This window comes from Ammodytes marinus, assembly GCF_949987685.1.
Source record: "Ammodytes marinus genome assembly, contig: scaffold_140, whole genome shotgun sequence".
NCBI lineage: Eukaryota > Metazoa > Chordata > Actinopteri > Uranoscopiformes > Ammodytidae > Ammodytes > Ammodytes marinus.
In genome coordinates, this window is record NW_027648306.1 from 45,001 (window position 1) to 67,500 (window position 22,500).

At 43.5% G+C, this 22,500-nt stretch overlaps 1 protein-coding gene across 4 annotated transcripts in view; it reads left to right on the forward strand.

Annotated features, from left to right (window-relative positions):
* LOC307270783 (calumenin-A-like) overlaps positions 1–12,741 on the forward strand; it is a 14,368-nt gene extending 1,627 nt beyond the window's left edge. The window contains exons 3-9 of one of the 4 annotated variants that reach the window (XR_013845564.1): positions 3,131–3,324; positions 5,752–5,785; positions 6,866–6,998; positions 7,815–7,875; positions 9,184–9,383; positions 9,888–10,885; positions 10,916–12,741. Coding sequence is in view for 2 of the 4 variants with exons in the window: in XM_080054664.1 (XP_079910790.1) it covers positions 2,703–2,763; positions 3,192–3,324; positions 5,752–5,785; positions 6,866–6,998; positions 7,815–7,875; positions 9,184–9,383; positions 9,888–9,992 (727 nt within the window). In the remaining 2 variants the exon portion in view is untranslated. Of the gene's footprint in view, positions 1–2,702; positions 2,764–3,130; positions 3,325–5,751; positions 5,786–6,865; positions 6,999–7,814; positions 7,876–9,183; positions 9,384–9,887 lie in introns of all 4 variants that reach the window. The other 3 variants (XR_013845565.1, XM_080054664.1, XM_080054663.1) reach the window with 3 other exon arrangements.
* The last annotated feature ends 9,759 nt before the right edge of the window (positions 12,742–22,500 follow it).

The following is a 22,500-nucleotide window of genomic DNA, read 5'->3' on the forward strand; positions in this document are numbered from 1 at the left end:
TCACAGTATCCATGGTCCAATCCAATCCAATCCAACTTTATTTATAAAGCGCTTTCATCAAACCAGAGCAGAGACAAAGTGCTGTACAGGCCTAAACTAAGGTACAATAAAAATAGATAAAAATAAGTAAAATAAGGTACAATAAAAATAGATAGAAAAATGAATAAAGCTAAGGTCAAAAATAATATCTAAAATAACAAAAATAAGGTACAATAAAATAACATCAAAAGTCTCACACTGGGTCGAAAGCCAGCGAGTAAAAATGGTGTGTAAGGTATGAGGATGTGAAGCCTTTCCTGTCACAGTCGAACCTTCCAGGAAAGCAGTTTGTGTTTCCTGATCAAACAGGTCTGACTACATCTGTCTCGGTTTAGATCATGTTATTATCACAACAATCATTCACACTGAAAAAATATATAAAACTTCCTGGTGTGTTTTTGGTGCGTACCAGGGACTTTTCTTTTTTCTTTCTCTCTCTCTCTCTCTCTCTCTCTCTCTCTCTGTCTCCCTCTCTCTCTCTCTCTCTCTGTCTCCCTCTCTCTCTCTCTCTCTCTCACTCTCTCTCTCTGATTTTGTTTTTGATTTACAATTTTTTTTTTGTGTGTCTGTCTGTCTATCTCCCTTTCTGTGTGTGTGTGTCTGTCTGTCTGTCTGTCTGTCTGTGTGTGTGTGTGTGTGTGTGTGTGTGTGTGTGTGTGTGTGTCTGTCTCTGTCTGTCTGTCTGTCTGTGTGTGTTGTTGGGAATTCATAAGGGGTAGATTTGGTCAAAGTCAAGAATATTATTAATTTCAAGGAAATTATAATATTAAGAAAAATTGTTAATTAATGATCAATTAAATTAGTCAAGCTAATCAAATTACTTATTAATACCTACGGAGCACCACCCTTTGAAAAAGGGAACTTTGAATCAAATCAGAAAAACAGTCTCATAATGTTAAAGGGATTTATCTTGAGAATGTCAAAGTTGGTTACAATGTACATTTAAGATAATGAAGGAGTGAATATTCGAGCATAGACCTTATTTACCAGCAATTAGTGAAATACAAGACACAAATATCACAGACACTGCTTCTTAAAATCAAAATGTAAGGGTTTATTTACTTAGGTAAGTTGATTAAAACGATACACATAAGTCAATAACCATAAACTAATCTAATATAAGAAAGCAGACATAACACAAGCAATAATAAGAACAGTTTAGAATCAAACCCACAGGCTATAGTACATGTGTATGTACTACTGTGTGTGTGTGAGCGTGTGTGAGCGTCAAAAAGAAAGGGGGGTGGACCATGGGGTGGACACCGCCCAAAGCCAAAAATGGCGGACAGCTTGTGACGTTTTCGTCACGTGAAGGGGGTCACCGATGGCGACGCAATCACGTGGCGGAGACGTCCTAACTGTGACGTGTGACGTTAAAGTCACGTGAAGGGGGTCAGCGCTCGCGACCCACGCAATTTAACTTTGGAAACCACAGAAGTCAACGCTCATATGCTTAACAATCGCGACGCAAATGTAAGAATATGTGTTGGTGTGCGGATGTACAGAGTTTGAATAAAGAGAGAGAAAGAAAGAGGAGATCAAGTAAAAGCTCGCCACAGAAAGTGCACAGTTAGTTGTTCACCTTGATGTATAGCCTACAGTCATTCAATCTGTGAGTGGTCTCACAAAACTGATGCTGCTTCGGAGATATCAGAGGGGAACAGCTGTTCTGGCACGTAGCGACAATCACAACAATCAAACATCTCCCGGAAAGCGGGAGGAAAAACCACAGTGAGCAGTTAGGCAATTATTATGAAAATAATGCTGTCAGAATCACATTTAACAAGGGAAAAACGACTCGTCAGTCGGTACCTTAACCTTAAGTTAATGTATACCTAAATAGATATCTATAGCCTAATTTATAGCCCAGACAAATGCCTACTGTGAACCGTCTCCGACGGTGATGAGAAGCGATGGGTAGTTTAGGATCCTGTGGTCCACACGGCAGGTTTAGAGGAGGGTCCTGCTTGTTATGCCGGTGGAGGAGCGATCTTGCTTCTTGGGGGAAAGACGGGGCCCGTTGCGGTCAGCTGGCTTGCTCCGGTAGTGGCGTGCGTCTTTTGCGGAGGCGGCGAGGCAGTTTACTGTCTGTTGCGTTCAGGGACGCTCGGCTTCTTCTCCGGCTGGTAGGGAGGAAGGCACGGCTGAGTTTCAGCAGCCGCGGTAGGATGAAGTTTCCTGGGTGAAACTTCCTTCGGATCCGGGAAGGTAAAGACTGCAGGCAAGCAGTCTGTGAGCTCAGTTTAAAGTTTGCAAACACCCGCTTTGTGGATGGCTCCACTGCGAAAAGGCGGTGATTTTGGGGTGCTTGCTGGTTTTATCATAGCATGGTCACATGGTTGACTGGAAGATCTCAGCCAATGGGGTTACAAAACCTTATCAGGTGTGATGAAACTAGGGCTGGGTCCCTTCGTTTTATGACCCCTTGTTCTGGGGGTTTTGCCTCCAGAAAACTCAAATCCCGGCTTTATTTTACCCATGTAGGCCCCAAGATTTCCTTATCAGGCTTTGAAAAGGGGAACTAGGCCTCATTTTTCCTCATAGGTTTCTATTGTACTTTTTAGCACTGCTGTAGGCACAACAGTGTGTCTGTCTGTCTGTCTCTGTGTGTGTGTGTGTGTGTGTCTCCCTCCCTCCCTCCCTGTCTCTCTCCCTCCCTGCAGTATCATCGTGGGCAGGATAGACGTGAACAGTGACGGCTACGTGTCGGAGGAGGAGCTTAAGGCCTGGATCCACTCTGAATATAACCTATTGATAACCTGTCTCTCTCTCTCTCCCTCTCTCTCCCTCTCTCCCTGTCTCTCTCTCTCCCTCTCTCTCCCTCTCTCCCTGTCTCTCTCCCTCCCTCTCTCCCTCCCTCCCTCCCTCCCTGCAGTATCATCGTGGGCAGGATAGACCTGAACAGTGACGGCTACGTGTCGGAGGAGGAGCTTAAGGCGTGGATCCACTCTGAATATAACCTATTGATAACCTGTCTCTCTCCCTCCCTGTCTCCCTCCCTCCCTGTCTCCCTCTCTCCCTCCCTGTCTCTCTCTCTCCCTCTCCCTGTCTCTCTCTCTCCCTCCCTCTCTCCCTCCCTCCCTCCCTGCAGTATCATCGTGGGCAGGATAGACCTGAACAGCGACGGCTACGTGTCGGAGGAGGAGCTTAAGGCGTGGATCCACGCGGCCCAGAGCAGACACATACTCCAGTCCGTCCAATCACAGTGGAGCGACTTCGACCTCAACAAAGACGACCGCGTCAGCTGGGAAGAGTACAAGAACGTCACCTACGGCACATACCTGGGTAAAGGGGGGGGGGCACATACCTGGGTAAAGAGGGGGGGGGTGTGGGGGGGGCACATACCTGGGTAAAGAGGGGGGGGGGGGCACATACCTGGGTAAAGAAGGGGGGGGGGGGGCACATACCTGGGTAAAGAGGGGGGGGGCACATACCTGGGTAAAGAGGGGGGGGGGGGCACATACCTGGGTAAAGAGGGGGGGGGGGCACATACCTGGGTAAAGAGGGGGGGGCACATACCTGGGTAAAGAGGGGGGGGGGGGGCACATACCTGGGTAAAGAGGGGGGGGGGCACATACCTGGGTAAAGAGGGGGGGGGGGAGGGGGAACATACCTGGGTAAAGAGAGGGGAGGGGAGGGGGCACATACCTGGGTAAAGAGGGGGGGGGGGGGCACATACCTGGGTAAAGAGAGGGGGGGGGGGGCACATACCTGGGTAAAGAGGGGGGGGGGGGGGCACATACCTGGGTAAAGAGAGGGGGGGGCACATACCTGGGTAAAGAGGGGGGGGGGGGGCACATACCTGGGTAAAGAGAGGGGGGGGCACATACCTGGGTAAAGAGTGGGGGGGGGGCACATACCTGGGTAAAGAGGGGGGGGGGGCACATACCTGGGTAAAGAGGGGGGGGGGGGGCACATACCTGGGTAAAGAGAGGGGGGGGCACATACCTGGGTAAAGAGGGGGGGGGGCACATACCTGGGTAAAGAGAGGGGGGGGGGCACATACCTGGGTAAAGAGGGGGGGGGCACATACCTGGGTAAAGAGTGGGGGGGGGGCACATACCTGGGTAAAGAGGGGGGGGGCACATACCTGGGTAAAGAGGGGGGGGGGGCACATACCTGGGTAAAGAGAGAGGGGGGGAACATACCTGGGTAAAGAGAGGGGGGGGGCACATACCTGGGTAAAGGGGGGGGGCACATACCTGGGTAAGGAGTGTGTGGGGGGGGGGCACATACCTGGGTAAAGAGAGGGGGGGCACATACCTGGGTAAAGAGGGTGTGTGTGTGGGGGGGGGGGCACATACCTGGGTAAAGAGTGTGTGTGGGGGGGGGAGGGCACATACCTGGGTAAAGAGGGTGTGTGTGTGTGGGGGGGGGGGCACATACCTGGGTAAAGAGGGTGTGTGGGGGGGGAGGGCACATACCTGGGTAAAGAGAGGGGGGGGCACATACCTGGGTAAAGAGTGTGTGTGTGTGTGGGGGGGCACATACCTGGGTAAAGAGTGTGTGTGTGTGTGGGGGGGGGCACATACCTGGGTAAAGAGTGTGTGTGTGTGTGGGGGGGGCACATACCTGGGTAAAGAAAGTGTGTGTGTGGGGGGGGGGCACATACCTGGGTAAAGAGAGTGTGTGTGGGGGGGGGAGAGAGTGTGTGTGTGTGTGTGTGTGTGTGGGTGGGGGGGGAGAGAGAGTGTGTGTGTGGGGGGGAGAGAGAGTGTGAGAATGTGAGAGAGTGTGTGTGTGTGTGTGTGTGTGTGTGTGTGTGGGAGAGAGTGTGAGTGTGAGTGTGATGAGTGTGTGTGTTTAAAGGGCAATGCAACTAAAAAAAATAATGTTAATGTGAGGGAATTTTGGGTCTTTAGTTGTAATATTAATGGGAAAGATTAATAGTTCATATATGCCTGTCTTGTGTGTCTGTCTGTGTGTCTGTCTGTGTGTCTGTCTGTCTGTCTGTCTGTCTGTCTGTCTGTCTGTCTGTCTGTCTGTCTGTCTCTCAGACTCTAGGTCAGCCTTGGAGCCTGTTAGGAGACACTTAGGTCAGCTGTATAGATAAAGTCTCATCTCTTTAGACTCCAGAATGTTATGGTTCACTGTGTTCAGCTCTGAACCAAAACATTGGTACGCTTGGTGCCCGAGCCGGGGAGGGGTTAGAGATAGCACCAGGTTAACACACACAGACACACAGCACAAGGTTAAAACACAGCTCTAAGCATGAGTTTGTCAGAGAGTTGCAGTCCGGTTCTCCTTGGCCAAGTCTGTAATAAATATCGCTTCATAATTCATCCAAGTCTCCTGAAATATTCTTCCACCTGAGTTGACCTCCAACCTTAATTTCTCTATATTTCTCTTTCTCGTGACATCACAGAAAGAGAAATATAGGGTTAATAAAAAACACTCTTTCTGCCTTTTCTCAGGCTAGGATGAACCGATTTAAAAAAAATTCGCACATTTATACTACATAGGATCTCAGAATTCAATACACCTTCATATTCAAACCGGTGAAGTAGGCCTTTAACAGAACTTCCTTCACAGTTAAGAAAAAGAAAAAAAAGATAAGTGCAACTGCTGTGTTTAAAGATGGAGTCAGTGATTCTGGAAAATGTTTGTCGTCAAAATCTTGAAAAATAAAAATAAATTTTTCACCTGCTTTTTCTGTTCTCTCCTCTGATTGGTTCCCTGGCCCCTCTGCCCTGCCCTGATTGGTTCAAACAGAGGACCCGCAGGTGGACTCGGAGTACGACTACAGGTGAAACTCGAAACATTAGAATATCGTGCAAAAGTTCATTTATTTCAGTAATTCAACTTAAACCTGCAGTGTGTAGAATGTTGGGTTTTATTTCCTAGCAGATTTTGTAGGAAGTAATTATAATATCCATAAGTACATTTAATTTAGTGCATAATAGCTGACATTTTTTTTTTAATTATTTTTTTTTCCCTTAGAAAGGGTCTCATATATGTCCATATTTCTACATATTTTGGACCAAGGCCTAGTGCCGCCATCTTGAAAGTGTCATAGTTGGAATGTCATCAGGTGCATTGTTTAAAATTTAGAATTGTTCTTGTCATTGAAGGCCACTGTAGCTTCTGTTATTATTCGAAAGGGTTGGGGTTACCCAGGGAGCGTTGCATTCTAGAACTTTGTAGAACTTTCTTGATGATGTCATATTACACACTGCACCTTTAAAAGGTGAAACTAACTAACTAGGTATTATATTGACTCATTACATGCAAAGTGAGATATCTCAAGCCTTTATTTGTTATAATTTTGATTATTATGGCTTACAGTTTATGAAAACCCCAAATTCAAAATCTAAATCTTGATTACATGTAATTTGAATATTACATGAAATCAATAAAAAAGGGATTTTAAATACAGAAATGTCGGCCCTCCATAAAGTATAATCATGCATATGTACTCAGTACTTGGTTTGGGCCCCTTTTGCGAGGCAAGAGGCAAGTTTATTTCTATAGCACAATTCAGACACAAGGCCATTCAAAGTGCTTTACAGGGGCAAGATTAAAATACATAATACACATTAGAAAAGAGAATTAATAGAAATAAAACAAGAATTCTTGCCTCAATTCCAATTAATTTTCCATGATATTCTAATAACATGAGTCTGTCTGTCTGTCTGTCTGTGTGTGTGTGTGTGTGTGTGTGTGTGTGTGTGTGTGTGTGTGTGTGTGTGTGTGTGTGTGTGTGTGTGTGTGTGTGTGTGTGTGTGTGTGTGTGTGTGTGTGTGTGTGTGTGTGTGTGTGTGTGTGTGTGTGTGTGTGTGTGTGTGTGTGTGTGTGTGTGTGTGTGTGTGTGTATAAACTGTCACAGTCACATGATGGCGCGTGACGAGCGGCGCTTCAAAGTGGCGGACGCCGACGGGGACATGACGGCAGACCGAGCAGAGTTCACCGCCTTCCTACATCCAGAGGAGCACGAACACATGAAGCACATAGTGGTACAGGTGGGTCAGACAGGCAGACAGACAGACAGGCAGACAGACAGACAGACAGACAGACAGGCAGGCATGCAGGTAGACAGGCATGCAGGTAGACAGACAGACAGACAGGCAGGCAGGCAGGCAGACAGACAGACAGACAGACAGACAGACAGACAGGCAGGCAGGCAGACAGACAGACAGGCAGACAGGCATGCAGGTAGACAGGCAGACAGACAGACAGACAGACAGACAGGCAGACAGACAGACAGACAGGCAGACAGGCATGCAGGTAGACAGGCAGACAGACAGACAGACAGACAGGCAGGCAGACAGACAGACAGGCAGACAGGCAGACAGACAGGCAGGCAGGCATACAGACAGACAGACAGACAGACAGACACATAGTGGTACAGGTGGGACAGACAGACAGGCAGACAGACAGACAGACAGACACATAGTGGTACAGGTGGGTCAGACAGACAGGCAGACAGACAGGCAGACAGACAGACAGACGGACAAACACACATACAGAAACATACAGCACACAGACACACACACACACATAGATCAGTGTGTTCAATGTTCACACAGACATCACTATGAACATTACACACACAACGTTTCACCATCAGTCTCAAGCCAGGCAGGCAGGCAGACAGACAGACAGACAGACAGACAGACAGACAGGCAGACAGACAGGCAGACAGACAGACAGACAGACAGACAGACAGACAGACAGACAGACAGAACAACGTTTCACCGTCAGTCTCAAGCCAGAGAGAAACTGTAAGAGAATTGGATTGTTTTTATTTTTCTTCTAATTTTGCCGTTTTCTCTCAGGAAACGATGGAGGACATCGACAAGAACGGAGACGGATTCATCGATCTGAAGGAATATATCGGTGAGAAACCGCACACTAACTAGTACACACTAACTAGTACACACTAAAGGTTCAGTAAGCGGAATGGTTCTTTTAGCTAACTTCCTTTCAGTTACAGCAGTTAGCAGTCCCCTCCCTCGTCCCTACGTCACCACATTAATGCACTGCGGTCTTCAAGCAGCGAGTTATCTAGCATCATCTCAGATCCGTAAGTGTGATAAAACATGATAAAAACCATCAAAACAGACATTGGGAAGGATTTTTACCTGCTCCGCCATTGTAGGCGCATACACATTCACCCATCTGTTGCTCTGGCGTGCACCGGCAGTGAGACCATGGAGTGTATATACTATATATGAGTGAGACGAGTGTCGGTTTGTAGCGCTCTCTCTTCTGATTGGATAAAAATTTCGGGATACTACAATAAGTTTATTTGCCGATTACATGCAGAGCAGCTGACTGAGAGATCGGCTTTATGAAACGCACATTATGTAAGTGATCACTGTATGAATAAAGAGCGATTTAACACTTATATTAACATAAATAAACATTATGTAAGTGATCACTGTATGAATAAAGAGCGATTTAACACTTATATTAACATAAATAAAGCGCTTACTTCACCTTTAAGTATTTATTTGCTCTTTTATTCTCAGACTGTTTCCTTGGTTACATGTAATGATTCAAAGGAAAAGCAGCAAATCCACGAATGTGAAAAGCTGGAACCTTGACATTATGTGGACATGGCTGTGACGCATTGCATCATGGGTAGTGTAGTTCTTCTCCCCGAGATTGCGAATAAAAGATGTTGATATAATAGGACTTCTGTCAACATCTATAATTACTAATGTGCTGTGTGTGTGTGTGTGTGTGTGTGTGTGTGTGTCTCTGTCTCTGTCTCTGTCTCTGTCTCTGTCTCTGTGTGTCTGTCTGTCTGTGTGTGTCTGTCTGTCTGTCTCTCAATTACTGCAAAGCTGAATGACTGGGAGACCTGTGTTATGAACTGTGCATACTGTTTAAGATAGATAGATAGATAGATAGATAGATAGATAGATAGATAGATAGATAGATAGATAGACAGACAGACAGACAGACAGACAGACAGACAGACAGACAGACAGACAGACAGACAGACAGACAGACAGACAGACAGACAGACAGACAGACAGACAGACAGACAGACAGACAGACAGACAGACAGACAGACAGACAGATAGATAGATAGATAGATAGAGACCTGTGTAATGAACTGTGCATACTGTTTAAGTGATTGCTGTATGACTTTAGAAAGATTTAACCAAAACAAATCTGACTTACTTCTCCTTTAAGGCGACATGTACACTATGGAAGACGCGGAGGCGGACCCGGAGTGGGTGGAGTCAGAGAAGCAGCAGTTCACTGAGTTCAGGGACAAGAACAAAGACGGGAAAATGGATCTGGAGGAAACGATGGACTGGATCCTCCCTACAGACTACGACCACGCACAGGCTGAGGCCAAGCACCTCATGGGCCAGGCTGATACTGACAAGGTAACAGACAGACAGACAGACAGACAGACAGACAGACAGACACAGGCTGAGGCCAAGCACCTCATGGGCCAGGCTGATACTGACAAGGTAACAGACAGACAGACAGACAGACAGACAGACAGACAGACAGACAGACAGACAGACAGACAGACACAGGCTGAGGCCAAGCACCTCATGGGCCAGGCTGATACTGACAAGGTAACAGACAGACAGACAGACAGACAGACAGACACAGGCTGAGGCCAAGCACCTCATGGGCCAGGCTGATACTGACAAGGTAACAGACAGACAGACAGACAGACAGACAGACAGACACAGGCTGAGGCCAAGCATCTCATGAGCCAGGCTGATGCTGACAAGGTAACAGACACATAGAGACACAAACAGACAGACAGACAGACAGAGGCTGATAAGGTAACAGACAGACAGACAGACAGACACACACACACACACACACACACACACACACACACACACACTAACCCTGTGTGTCTCTGTCCACAGGATGGCCAGCTGACTAAAGAGGAGATCCTGGATAAGTTTGACGTGTTTGTCGGCAGTCAGGTGACCGACTACGGAGAGGCTCTGATGAGACATGACGAGTTCTAGACAACAACTCTAATTTATTACCACACACACACACACACACACACACACACACACACACACACACACACTCGTCTTAAAGTCCCTGTAAACACAAGCCTATCAACACTAAAGCCTTCTATCTACAGGTGAAACTAAAAAAAAAAAAATTGAATATCGTGCAAAAGTTCATTTATTTCAGTAATTCAACTTAAAGATGAAACTAATATATTATATAGACTCATTACATGCAAAGTGAGATATCTCAGGCCTTTATTTGTATGTATGAAAACCCCAAATTCAAAATCTCAGATCATATGAATATTACATGAAATCAATAAAAAAGGGATTTTAAAAAGTCTGCCCTCTATAAAGTATAATCATCCATATGTACTCAGTACTTGGTTTGGGCCCCTTTTACACAGGCTAGGTTTGCAGAGGCTAGGTTAACAGAGGCTAGGTTAACAGAGGCTAGGTTAACAGAGGCTACGGTTGCGTTCCGAATCGCATACTCTTTCTTTTTTCTATTCTACATACTACATCCAACGATAAAAATAATCTAGTTAGGATGCAGTAGGCATACTATTGGGACATACTTTACTCTCTTATTTCATCATAACATTGCGCCTTGATCTTGCCTCTTGCTTTTATATCCGTCGCATCCCCGTTTGTTTTCATATGGAGGCTTCGTCGATGTTACGTCACTTCACGTGCGCACTGGATTGTGGGTCAGAATCGCCCAAATAGGATGCACTTTTCAACACTAACAATCTTGGCCGCATGAAGTAGGACATCCGGGTACTTCTAACCATCCTAAATCTGGCCACAAGAATCGGGACATCCTAAATCTTTTTTCTACCATACTATATAGTAGAAAGTATGCGATTCGGAACGCAACCTAGGTTAACAGAGGCTAGGTTAACAGAGGCTAGGTTAGCAGAGGCTAGGTTAGCAGAGGCTAGGTTAGCAGAGGCTAGGTTAGCAGGGGCTAGGTTAGCAGAGGCTAGGTTAACAGAGGCTTTGATAATGTCTGTGTTTGTGTGTGTGTGTGTGTGTGTGTGTGTGACATCCTGTGTGAGGATTTTTTTTATAATATTTCTTTCTTTTTATACTTTATACTTTTGGGTTTTTGTGAGTTTAAATTCTGGGGCGGAAATATTTTCTGACACTACACACTAAAGCGCCATTAGGTTATGCATGTTACTGCAGGTCCAGACACAAGGCCATTCAGTGCAAGTGGGTTTTTTTTTTAGAGATCATTTTTTGGCATTTTCAAGCTTTATTAGATAGTACAGAGTTGAAATGGGGAGACAGAGAGATAGCCCCCTATCTCTCGCACACACACACACACACACACACACACACACACACACACACACACACACACACACACACAGCAGACACATTGATTTTTTTTAATGTCTTTTTAGAATAATGGAGGCTGCCTACCACTAACTATTATCAGAAAGTGTAAGCAATTCTTGAGAACGCTTGTTATCAAAATCACTTTTTGTCAAATTCAGTGAATATCTCCTCATGATACGCCGCTACCGGTCTGTACTGTGCTGTGTGTGTGCTGAAAAAATAAATCCAGTGTTAATACACAGCCTAGGCTCTGTAAACTGGGTTAATACACAGCCTAGGCTCTGTAAACTGGCCCAGTGTTAATACACAGCCTAGGCTCTGTGAACTGGGTTAATACACAGCCTAGGCTCTGTGAACTGGCATGTAAATGATGTTTTGATGAATAGAATTTATCTGAGTTCATGTTGACGTCATTTCAAAGATGGCGGATGGCTATTTCATTCTTTAACCTCAGGTGTTCTCGACTGTGGTGATGCTACCTGCTACATGCTACATGCTACCTGCTGCCAGTAACAACAACATGTAACTTTTGGGGGATTTTCAAAACATTTTTTTTTAAAGAGTACATTATGTGGAATCAGAAAATCCAACCCTGCGTTCCAAATCTCCTCCTCTTTCTGTTTTCCTCTCCTCCATACTACATCTGATCATAAACAGTAGTTAGCATGCAGTATGCTACAATTGGGACATACTTTAACTTATTTATTTCATCCTAACATGGCTCCTTGAACTTGCCTCTTGCTTATATATCCGTCTCATCGCTGGTTGTTTTCACTGGGAGGCTCAGTCCATGTGATGTAACTTCTGCTGCAGTGGATTGTGGGTCAGAACCTCCATAAAGCTGCTGGTTTCAACACTAAACATCACAACCGGATGTAGTATGACATCTGGGTATTTTTAAGCATAGGCTACTAAATCTGACCACAAGAATCGGGACATCCTAAATCTTTTTTCTACCAAACTAAATAGCAGAAAGTATGGGGATTGGAACGCAGGGCTTGTGTGATATCTCAACTTCAAAATTAGATGGAACAACAATCTAGTAAAGTAAAGTCTCTATGAAGAACTTTCTAATATTTCTGAAACAGTCTCATTTGATCATAAATTACATGTAACAGCAAACCAGACCATCAGTGTAAAGAATTCAATTTTTATATAGTTTTTCTTAATGCCTTTGTGATGGGTATACGGCTCACCCAGGAACAACAGCTGGCGTGGTAAAAACACTGCTGCTTTTGTCCAAAGAGGGGCGCTAGAATTAACACACACTGGAAGTTCCTCGTAGACACTTGAATCAGGCCTTTCGAAATCATTACAAAATAAAGTGCTGAAAATAAAAGCTTCAGTTTGGTACAGAAAGTTATTGATTCATATTTTGGACTTTTTATCAATAAAACTTTAAAGTTTGATTAAATGTTGTTTCTTGTTTGAGTTATTACACACACACACACACACACACACACACACACTCACTCACTCACTCAGACACCCACACACACACACACACACACACACACACACACACACTCAGACACCCACACACAAACAAACACACACACCAGCCAAATATAGCCAATGGGGGGGTGGCACCAAATGATTAGACCCTTAAAATATTGTTTTCATATTTTATATCTGCCATTTATACTGGAAGAGAGACACACACATCAAATGAACTGTTTTTAGGATTATTAATGGAAATAAAAATAATTGTGATTGTGATTTGGGTGTAAAATAAGTGACCCCCTCCCCCTCCTCCCCATCATGGATTAGTCCATCATGACACGGCGGCAGCGGCGCCAATTTTATGTAAACAAAATCCGCGATTCAAAATGGTCCTTCAAACGGAAGCTTTTTTGCCAGCAAGAAATCGAAGAATACATTATAAAAGGGTAGGCAAAAGGCAAGGCTTATTGACCATTATTTCTATCTGCTAATGTGACGCTGTGATGATTTGATAAGCAGATGTGACGCCGCGAAGGTGTGGAGAGCATAGGTAGAGTGTGGCAATGAGAGACCATACACATTGAACCGACTGGTGAGGTGACCCAGCCCCATGGACCCAGCGCATTGGGTTGAAGTGCCCGCGAAAATAAGGCTCAACATTCTTTGCGGTCAGCCATTCCTATTGGACGACTGGACCTGAATGGACCTGACCGGACCTCCAACTTTACTCCACTTGACTCGGTATACATTAGATAAAAAACGGTAAGTTCACAAAACTGAACGTTGATAGGACATTGTGTATAACTGACAAAGCCTAACACCTCTCTAGCCTTTAATCTGGTTTGACAATTTCCCCGTTAGTCTCGGGCTTATGTTTTGCTAGCTGTTTATTGACTCTTTGTGGTTTAACTGAGTATTGTGATTATTTTACGGGGGGAAGGGACAGTAAGAGCCGAGGGATGCTTGCTGCTGTAGTCGGTTTTCCCTGTGTTACTGTAACATCATATCATTTATTTTACCCATGGGACCCCGTTCATTTCACTGTTGGAACAGTTGAGCTAATGGTTAGCGGATAACGGCTGCTCTACTCGGATCTTCCGACGGCAAAGTGACAGCCAACAGCTCCTTCTTGTTCCATTACGTCCATAGACGGTATAAAACTACTTTCAGACATATTAAAGTTGATTCACCGTCAACAAATGCTGAAAATACGGTGTTTCGTGATCGCTAGCAAGCTAGCTAATGTTACGTTGCCTCAACGGTCTTCTATGACTAATGTACTTCAAAATAAAAGTCAGTTGGTGCACCGTGAACTGACTGGTGACCAGTGTAAATGCTTTTATTGTGGAACTAGGAAATGCTCCGTTTGCATTAGCAGCTATGATTAGCAGCACCTTAACACAGCTACAGCGAGTGTTTTTCCTGTCGGTCTACCTTATCTGCACTCACTTTCTCTACTGTAAAAGTAAGCAATGCCACCGTACTCTGTTGCAAGAATACAGGATTCAATTCAATTATTTGGCTAGAGCGATAAGATCTGCTTTGTGCATTTCAGTCAGTTTTTGTTATGCTCTGAAAACGAGCATAGACTACAGTTGCTCAGACTAGTGACATTTCTATTTATTCCATTTATTAGTGTTATTTATTTTCTAGCATAAAAAAATATATATATATATTTTCTAGCATTGAGAGCATGTCAGTATTTGAGTTCACTGTCTGTTAGACTAAGAATTAAGGTGGACTTCTGCTGAACCTTTTTTTTTTAAAGCCTACATGACGAAAGTTATTTCCTCATTTTTGTTTTGTTTTCCCTACTCCACTGATGTACTGAACCTTAAAACGCCCATTACAACCCTACTAGTGGGACATTGGCCCATTGCAACAATACATATGTGCACAATAATGAACTAATACTGCATTTCTGTTCATTTCTTAAAGATGGATGAGTTTGTGGAGGAGAAATTCAGAGAATGGAGCCTGGCTGAATTGGTCCCTGCATCTGAAGGTATGTAAATTAACATCATGTTTGGGGAAAATATATTGTAGCTGATATTTTTTAATTACATTGTTATTGCAACATAATTTACTATTTCATGTGTTTTTAGGACGGAGATGTTGGTTCATCCTCCATCAACACTAATAATGGCTCTCAGAATCAATTGACTTTGAATCAAATAATTGTTTAATTTTTTTTCTGTTTTACATTGATTTACCAAATCCAGATTTCACAGGATTTCTCCCTGTTACATCCTGAAGCTACTGGGAGACTTACAGAGACCTGGAACCCAAAATAATTTCCCTGGCAAAGAAGGAGAATACAGCTGACCTTCTCACCAATATAGCAGGTATTCATTCACAAATACTAACAGTGGTTATTTTGGTTCTGGAGCTGTTTTGAAAGATACGTCTGTCCTCCACACACACACACACACACACACACTCACACAATTTAATCCAGTTATGGGGCCGCTGTCCCTCGGACTGTGTGTGTGTGTGTGTGTGTGTGTGTGTGTGTGTGTGTGTGTGTGTGTGTGTGTGTGTGGAGGACAGACGACTTCCGCTGCTCACGGGGAACTTGTGTGTGTAGAGGGGAGGGGGGGGGGGGTTGAGGACGCTGACGTGAGTTTCCTAGGCGACTGTCTGAACTAGAAAGCGCTGCAGTAAGTAAAAGTATTACTGTACAGGCCATAGATACATTAGATAGTATATTAATGTAGGCTATTTATAGGCTTACACATATGAACAACTGGTGTAGCTGTTGCGGGCTATCAAAGATGGTGGCCGTTCTGCATATGCGGTACTCACATCGTGTAGGTGCCTCACATTGTGTAGTGACACTATGTTATGTTTCTAATAGGCCTCTAAAATAATACTAGAAAACAAACTGTTTATTTGGAAGGCCTATCAGAAACATATTCGTAGAGGGGCTACACATACTACAAACGATTAGAAGCAGAACACAAAACAAAGAGGAGTAAACACTTCAAAAGTGAGGCGCATTTTCAAAACAACAAGAAACGAGATATATCCCCCCCGTTCCCTACACATCTTCATCTTCATTGTTATTTCACGAGATAATTCTACTTGTAAGTGGTAAAACAATCCTTTACAATCCAAATACAGGAGGTTTAGTATTTCTCCCTTCGCATAACAAATATGATAGGCCTAAAGAAAGTTAAAGTAGGTTAAATATCAAAACATATGAGTTTCTGGGGCGCTCCGGTGGCGTAGTGGATAGAGCGCGTACCATATCGGCTCCGGCCTTCGTTGCAGTGGCCGTGGGTTTCTCTCTCTCTCTCTCTCTCTCTGTCTCCCCATTTCAACTCTGTACTGTCTAATAAAGCTTGGAAATGACAAAAAATTATCTTTAAAAATAAAAACAAAAAAAAACACGTGTTTCAGTAGTAAGAATGTAAAACAAGTAACATACAAATCGACTATTTTAGAATTTAAATAAAATAAAATTCACACAATTTACATAATATCTAATACAACTGTAAGAGCCATTTGAGGGTTTCAATCTATGTTGTCATGTCATGTGTAGTCCACCAGGTGTCACTGTCCTATTGCCTAGGGCTCAGGTGGTGTGTCACTTCATGGTTTGTTTGTTGTTTGGCCCCAAGCCCCAACCACAGCCAGTTCTACCAGCATCCAATGCCGAAGTGACAAACAGCGCAGTAACTTCTGGTGCCCACTAGGGGCAGGTTTCAAAATAGAGCAATTTTTCCTTGACTCCAATGTTAAATTTGCCATTTTCACAGCATTGTTAAACCTATTTAAGGCCTGGACCAATAAAAACATTCTAGTCTGTATGTTTAGTTCATACCTCCATGACAACACTGAGAGGGGTGAATTTCTTTCTAGCAGGCTAGTTTTTATTCTTTTGGAGGTTAAAATGTATGAATATTAGGGGTGCAGCCTCTTGAGTGACAGCTCGCCGCTTTCCCTCACTTAGCCTCGAAGGCTAGTTGTGAGGATTAGCATGCTAACTCCGTCATCTGGAAGTCGACTGCAGTGGGTTCATTCCTCCATTCGTGTGGTGCCTGGTGCCAAGCCGTCTTGTTCTTTGATAAACTGTAACGATGGTTGAAGGACTGTGGTTGCCACTTTTTTCGGTGAGTAACACTGTATTTACAATTTTTTTTTAATGTTACAACCATAAACTGTATAGAACAAATTAAAATGTGTTGGTTTTGCGAGTGTTAGCTCTGTTATGCCAGCTAATGAAATAGCCCCTCTACCATGACTTGCTATCTAGCCTATTATAGACGCTAATCTGGCGCACCGGGAGGATTCGGGCGGTATTTGGGCCGTGAGGGTCGGTGTTTCACAGTCTATGGGCATGGCACTGTGTTAGATATGCGTGTTGAATATCGGTTTAAATCATAATGTTGGATGCCTGCATTTGGAGCCTGTGTGTGTCTGCCCGGCCCGAGGTTTGTTTAAGGCCTAAACCTTTTAGATGGTAGCTGCTGCTATCGGTGTATGAATGTGTGTGTGACTGGGTGAATGTGTACAAAAAACAATGTAAAGCGCTTTGAGTCTGTGATAAACGGAGATATAGCGCTATACAAGTCCATTTACCAGATACCATCTATGGGTTAAACCTAAGGCGTAGGTACACTTTTTCTGATAAAATATATGCTCACAAGTGTGCGTTCACTAATATTTATAGATGAAGAGGCTGTGCATTCTTAAAAACTACTCCGTCCCGCGGATCATACATCGTTATCATATATGTTTTTTTTTTCTTATTTTTACATTCGCATAAACTCAAATTAAATATATAATTGTGTCTGTGTTTCCGCAGCTGTGTTTTCCGTGGTTATTACGACGTTTATTATATATATTTACATCTGCATTAACTAAAAAATGAATATACAATTGTCGCTGTTTCTTCCTTTTTTCCAAACGGTATTTTCTGGAAAACATTATTGATTGTCTAGTGCATTACTTTTATCTGACTCTTTCTGTATTGTTTGACTCAGTGGTTGTCTCTTTGTCGTCTTCCAGGTTAACATGGAGGAATGAATGTGTGCCTCTGGTCTCCCTGATCTCCACGGTGAAAGAGCATCGGTGTGGCACTTCATCTGGCAGCATCTGAAGTCAACCTACATTCACACTATCCTCATCTTATCGGCTTGTGATAATTGTCAATGATTGTGATCTTTTGTAATATACAGTCAAGCCCGAAATTATTCATACCCCTGGCAAATCTTGACTTAAAGTTACTTTTTTTTAACCAGCGAGTTTTTTTCTTGATTGGAAATGACACAGGCTTCTCCCAGGTGTTTGAGAGAGAGAGAGAGAGAGAGAGAGAGAGAGAGAGAGAGAGAGAGAGAGAGAGAGAACACAGGCTTCTCCCAGAAGATAATAAGACGATGTACAAGAGGCATCATTGTGGAAAAAAACATTTTTTCAGCTTTTATTTACATTTGAACAAGAAGTGGCATATCCAAAATTATTCATACCTGTTGTGATCACAGCTTGCTGCTGTGCGCTCCTCCCCCTTCTGCCACTCCCACTCCCCCTGTCTGCCTCACACCTGGTCTGCATCAGCAATCAACTCACCTACTTCACCTCTGTCTTCCCTGCTGTCGTCGCCAGATCGTACTACTCCTTACAGTGGTAACTATGCGTGACTGGCTCCAGTTGATTCTTTCTCCTCACTCTGTTTCCTGCCGTGTTTTTGGTGTTCATATCCTAACGCTGTTTTTCCTCTGCCTGCAGTTACCCGGATCACTACCTCCAGTCTACCCACCTGCTTCACTACCCCCGGCTTCCCCATTCACCACCTGCTCCCCACCCCGTTAAATAAACCTTTTTATCATATGCTACAACTGCCTCTGTCTGCTCTTGGGTCCGGTATCAAACCGTAACAATACCCTTCTCAATAACGATAGAAAAGCCCTTATTGGCTATCACAGCAATCAAATGCTTCCTATAATTGCTGGTCAGCTTTTTGCATGGCTACACTGGTATTCCAGTTCCTTCCACAGATTTTCAATTTGGTCAGGACTCTGGCTGTAAAACATTAATGTGTTTGTCCACTAACCATTTCTTCACCACTTTTGCTTTGTGTTTTGGGTCGTTGCTGCTAGGAGAACTGAGATCAGCCCGGATGCTACATCCATTTTATATACTATCTATGTTTGACCCCGGAAGGACATACGTTTTTTGACCGCTAGAATCGAATCAGCTCAATTGTTACAGATTAATGTGGAGACTACCAGGTAATCTAATCTCCATCTTAAAGCTTTATTTTAAAGTAATAATTTTGATAAGAAAGAGTCCTAATGACCTGAACAATACAGCTCCTTAAATATTAAAATAGATACAGATATAAAACACCCACATGAGATGCAGTATTGGATTTACAGTAATATAAGGGAATAAGTGCACCCAATGAGAACCACAGACTGAAAACTGTCAAGGAAGAGCGTGTGCCTTTTGGAATATTTACTGTGCTCATTTGCATTCAACTTTAAACAAAATTCAACTGACATAAAAAAGAAAACTGCTGTAAAGATAAGACTACAACTATCAACGTTGTCAAATTAACAATTTTTTTGCAGAAAGATGATCATGTTTGCCCTCTCAGGAAGGATACGAGATCTTTAATGTACCAGTTGTTCTAATGTGCAGGGCGCTGTTTATTATCTTACTGCTATAATAGGAGCCGTGGGAGGGAGACTCGGCAAATGCATCGGGGCGACCCGTGACACAACTTCTACCTGCCGGCTTCCCTCACCTGCCGCTGTATACGCAGCTGCCGCTCAGAAGAAGCAAGATAACGGCCCAGCCGCTGCACTCTCTCAGGTAAGAGGTGGCTATAGGCTACACTTTGGTGCAAATGACTCTCCTCGCTTACTGAAGTAGTAGGCCTATGTAGGAGGTAAGTCTGCATGTTTCTTTTTTTTTTTTTTTTTGCATTTTCAAGCTTTATTAGACAGTACAGAGTTGAAATGGGGAGACAGAGAGAGGGGGGATGACCTGCAGTAAAGGTCCACGGGTCAGATTCGAACCCGCGACCACTGCAACGAAGGCCGGAGCCAATATGGTACGCACTCTATCCACTACGCCACCGGAGTGCCCAAGCATGTTTTTTTTTTAACAGGGTTAAATGTTTAATGAGGCCTGTGCTCTGAATACATGTAGACAATGCCTACATCACATCTCTGATACTCTCTGAATCTCTCATACATATTTCAAAAGGCCTTCCTAACAACAGAAATGCAGAGAAAATCCCTGTAATTTGGATGCATCCACCAATTACATTTTAGCTCACTATTTACATTACAAAGCAAGCAATAGTGTACTGCTTTCCTAACATTGTAATCATGTATTGTCAGGATTGTACCAAAATGGCAGGCCAGAACCCAATAGCACGACAACAAACAGTTCAGGTATTGCAACAAAGTTTAATAAGGAATCAAACCAGGTGGTAGCGAGGCAACAAGTCCAAGAGGGGCAGGCAGAGGGATAATCCAAAATCCAAAAAGGCTGGGTCAAAACACGAATAGGCGGGCAGGTAAACAGGCAGGAATTCAGAATGGCTGGAGAGCAATGTAACACAAAGACAATCTGGCAGGGAACTGAGGGAATGAACCGGTATATATACTGTGGGGCTAATAGCTGATGGGGAGCAGGTGAGTGTGGTTAGACCAGGTGGAAGTAATCAGCAGGGAGTGCAGAGCAGGGGGGAGTGGCCGGGTCTGAAATGACAAGAGAGTTAATATGGGAACAGACAAGTGACAAAAAACTAAATTGTGGCTGAAGTAGTGACATGTATGGATTAAACAAGTGCTGTATGCAGTAAAATCACTTTTCAATATAGCTTTTCCTGAAATTCTCTGTGTCATACACAAATGCCTGTGTGTGCACATATTTGAACTGAGGCCTCACTAAATATTGTGACAAAATATCAGATTACTGTTTTAATGAAAACAATTAACAATTCACCAGCTGTGCACACTGTAAAAGATATCTTACATTCCAGGGGGCGTATTCACAAAACATTTAAGGCTAAGAGTAGGTTCTAACTCGCTGATTTAGGAGTAACTCTTAAAAATTAGGGGCGTTTCACTCCTAATTTTAGGATTCCTAACTTTTTAAGATAAGTGTAATTCACAAAGCATTTTAGCGCTAAAACTAGCTCCAAAATCTATGAAAAGATAGGAGTCCTCGGGAGGTGTCCTACGTCACTAAGAGTAAATCACAGACAACCATTTGATGGTGTTTTGGAGAGATTTAATGATAGTGAGCTTTATAAAAGGTACCTTTTAATAACTGTGAGGGTTTAATGATCTTAGTAAAGCTATATTTGGAAAGTATAATAATAATAATAATAATAATAATAATAATAATAATAATAATAATAATAATAATAATAATAATAATAATAATAATAATAATAATAATAATAATAATAATAATAATAATAATAATAATTGGGGCGACTGTGGCTCAGGTGGTTAAGCTGGTTGGCCAACGATCCTAGGGTTGGCGGTTCGATCCCCGCCCGGCCACTTGTGTCATGGTCGTTGTGTCCCTGGGCAAGACACTTCACCCACCTTGCCTCGTGTGAATGTGTATGACTGCTGTGTGTTCGAGGTGGTGGTCGGAGGGGCCGATGGCGCGGAATGGCAGCCTCGCTTCTGTCAGTCTGCCCCAGGGCAGCTGTGGCTACTATGGTAGTTTACCATCACCAGTATGACTGTGTGTGAATGAATGGAACCTGGAACCCTGTAAAGCGCTTTGAGTACCTTGAAAAGCGCTATATAAATCCAATCAATTATTATTATTTGGAAAGTATAGACATATTTGTTATATTTCTATAAAATAAATATATTTATTAAGCTTCGTTTCCTGCAGTTGCTGTCAGTTTACGATTGGTGTCACGTTTGGGTTTAATTTGTTACTAGAATAGGCCTATATGTGGCGCTTCGCAGCATCTCCTCCGTTCCACAGGTCCGCTACTGTATAGTTGCGCGTCTCGCCTTTTTCCTTCCGCATGCACTTTACCATTTCGCCGGCCAAATAACTAAACGTTAAGCTCTATCAAGTTACCGTTGCCAGGTACCAGTAGATCCATAGACCACAATATGTAGTGAAGTCAGAAATTTCCGAGTTCTCTGTCCAACTTGAACGCACCGTCAGAAGCCGGCTCATGACACACGTGACGACCAAACGTTATACGATTGGTTGGCTAATCCAGAGTGGCACTGGGCAGATCCAATAGTTTTAAACTTCAACAGACACCTGCCTCCAAGTGAGTGAACATTTGCCAATTACAGCAGTTCCAGACCTTCTGCACAAATGAAATGAAGTACGATGGTCTGGTTGGACCAGGCTAGCTAGACCGCGTGTCATTCACAAAAAAAATGCATTGCATCGCAGTTCAAAAATAGTCTGACATAAAGAGCGATTGCTTGCAAACTGTTTAATAAATCCTGTTGAAGAGGTTATCCTCGTACCTTTGCATTGATGCACCACAGTGGTTACAACCTCCTAACCAACAATCATACAGTCCTCCATTATACACACACACACAAACACACAAAGACACACTGAACAAACAGACAGGTTTTAAATATTTTTATTGTCTTTGTCATTGCCATTGTTCTAAAGATCTACGGTAACAGAAATCTCACTGTCATATTTACATAGATTTTTTATACACGCATCTCATAACATTAGAATATCATTGAAAAGTCCATTCAAA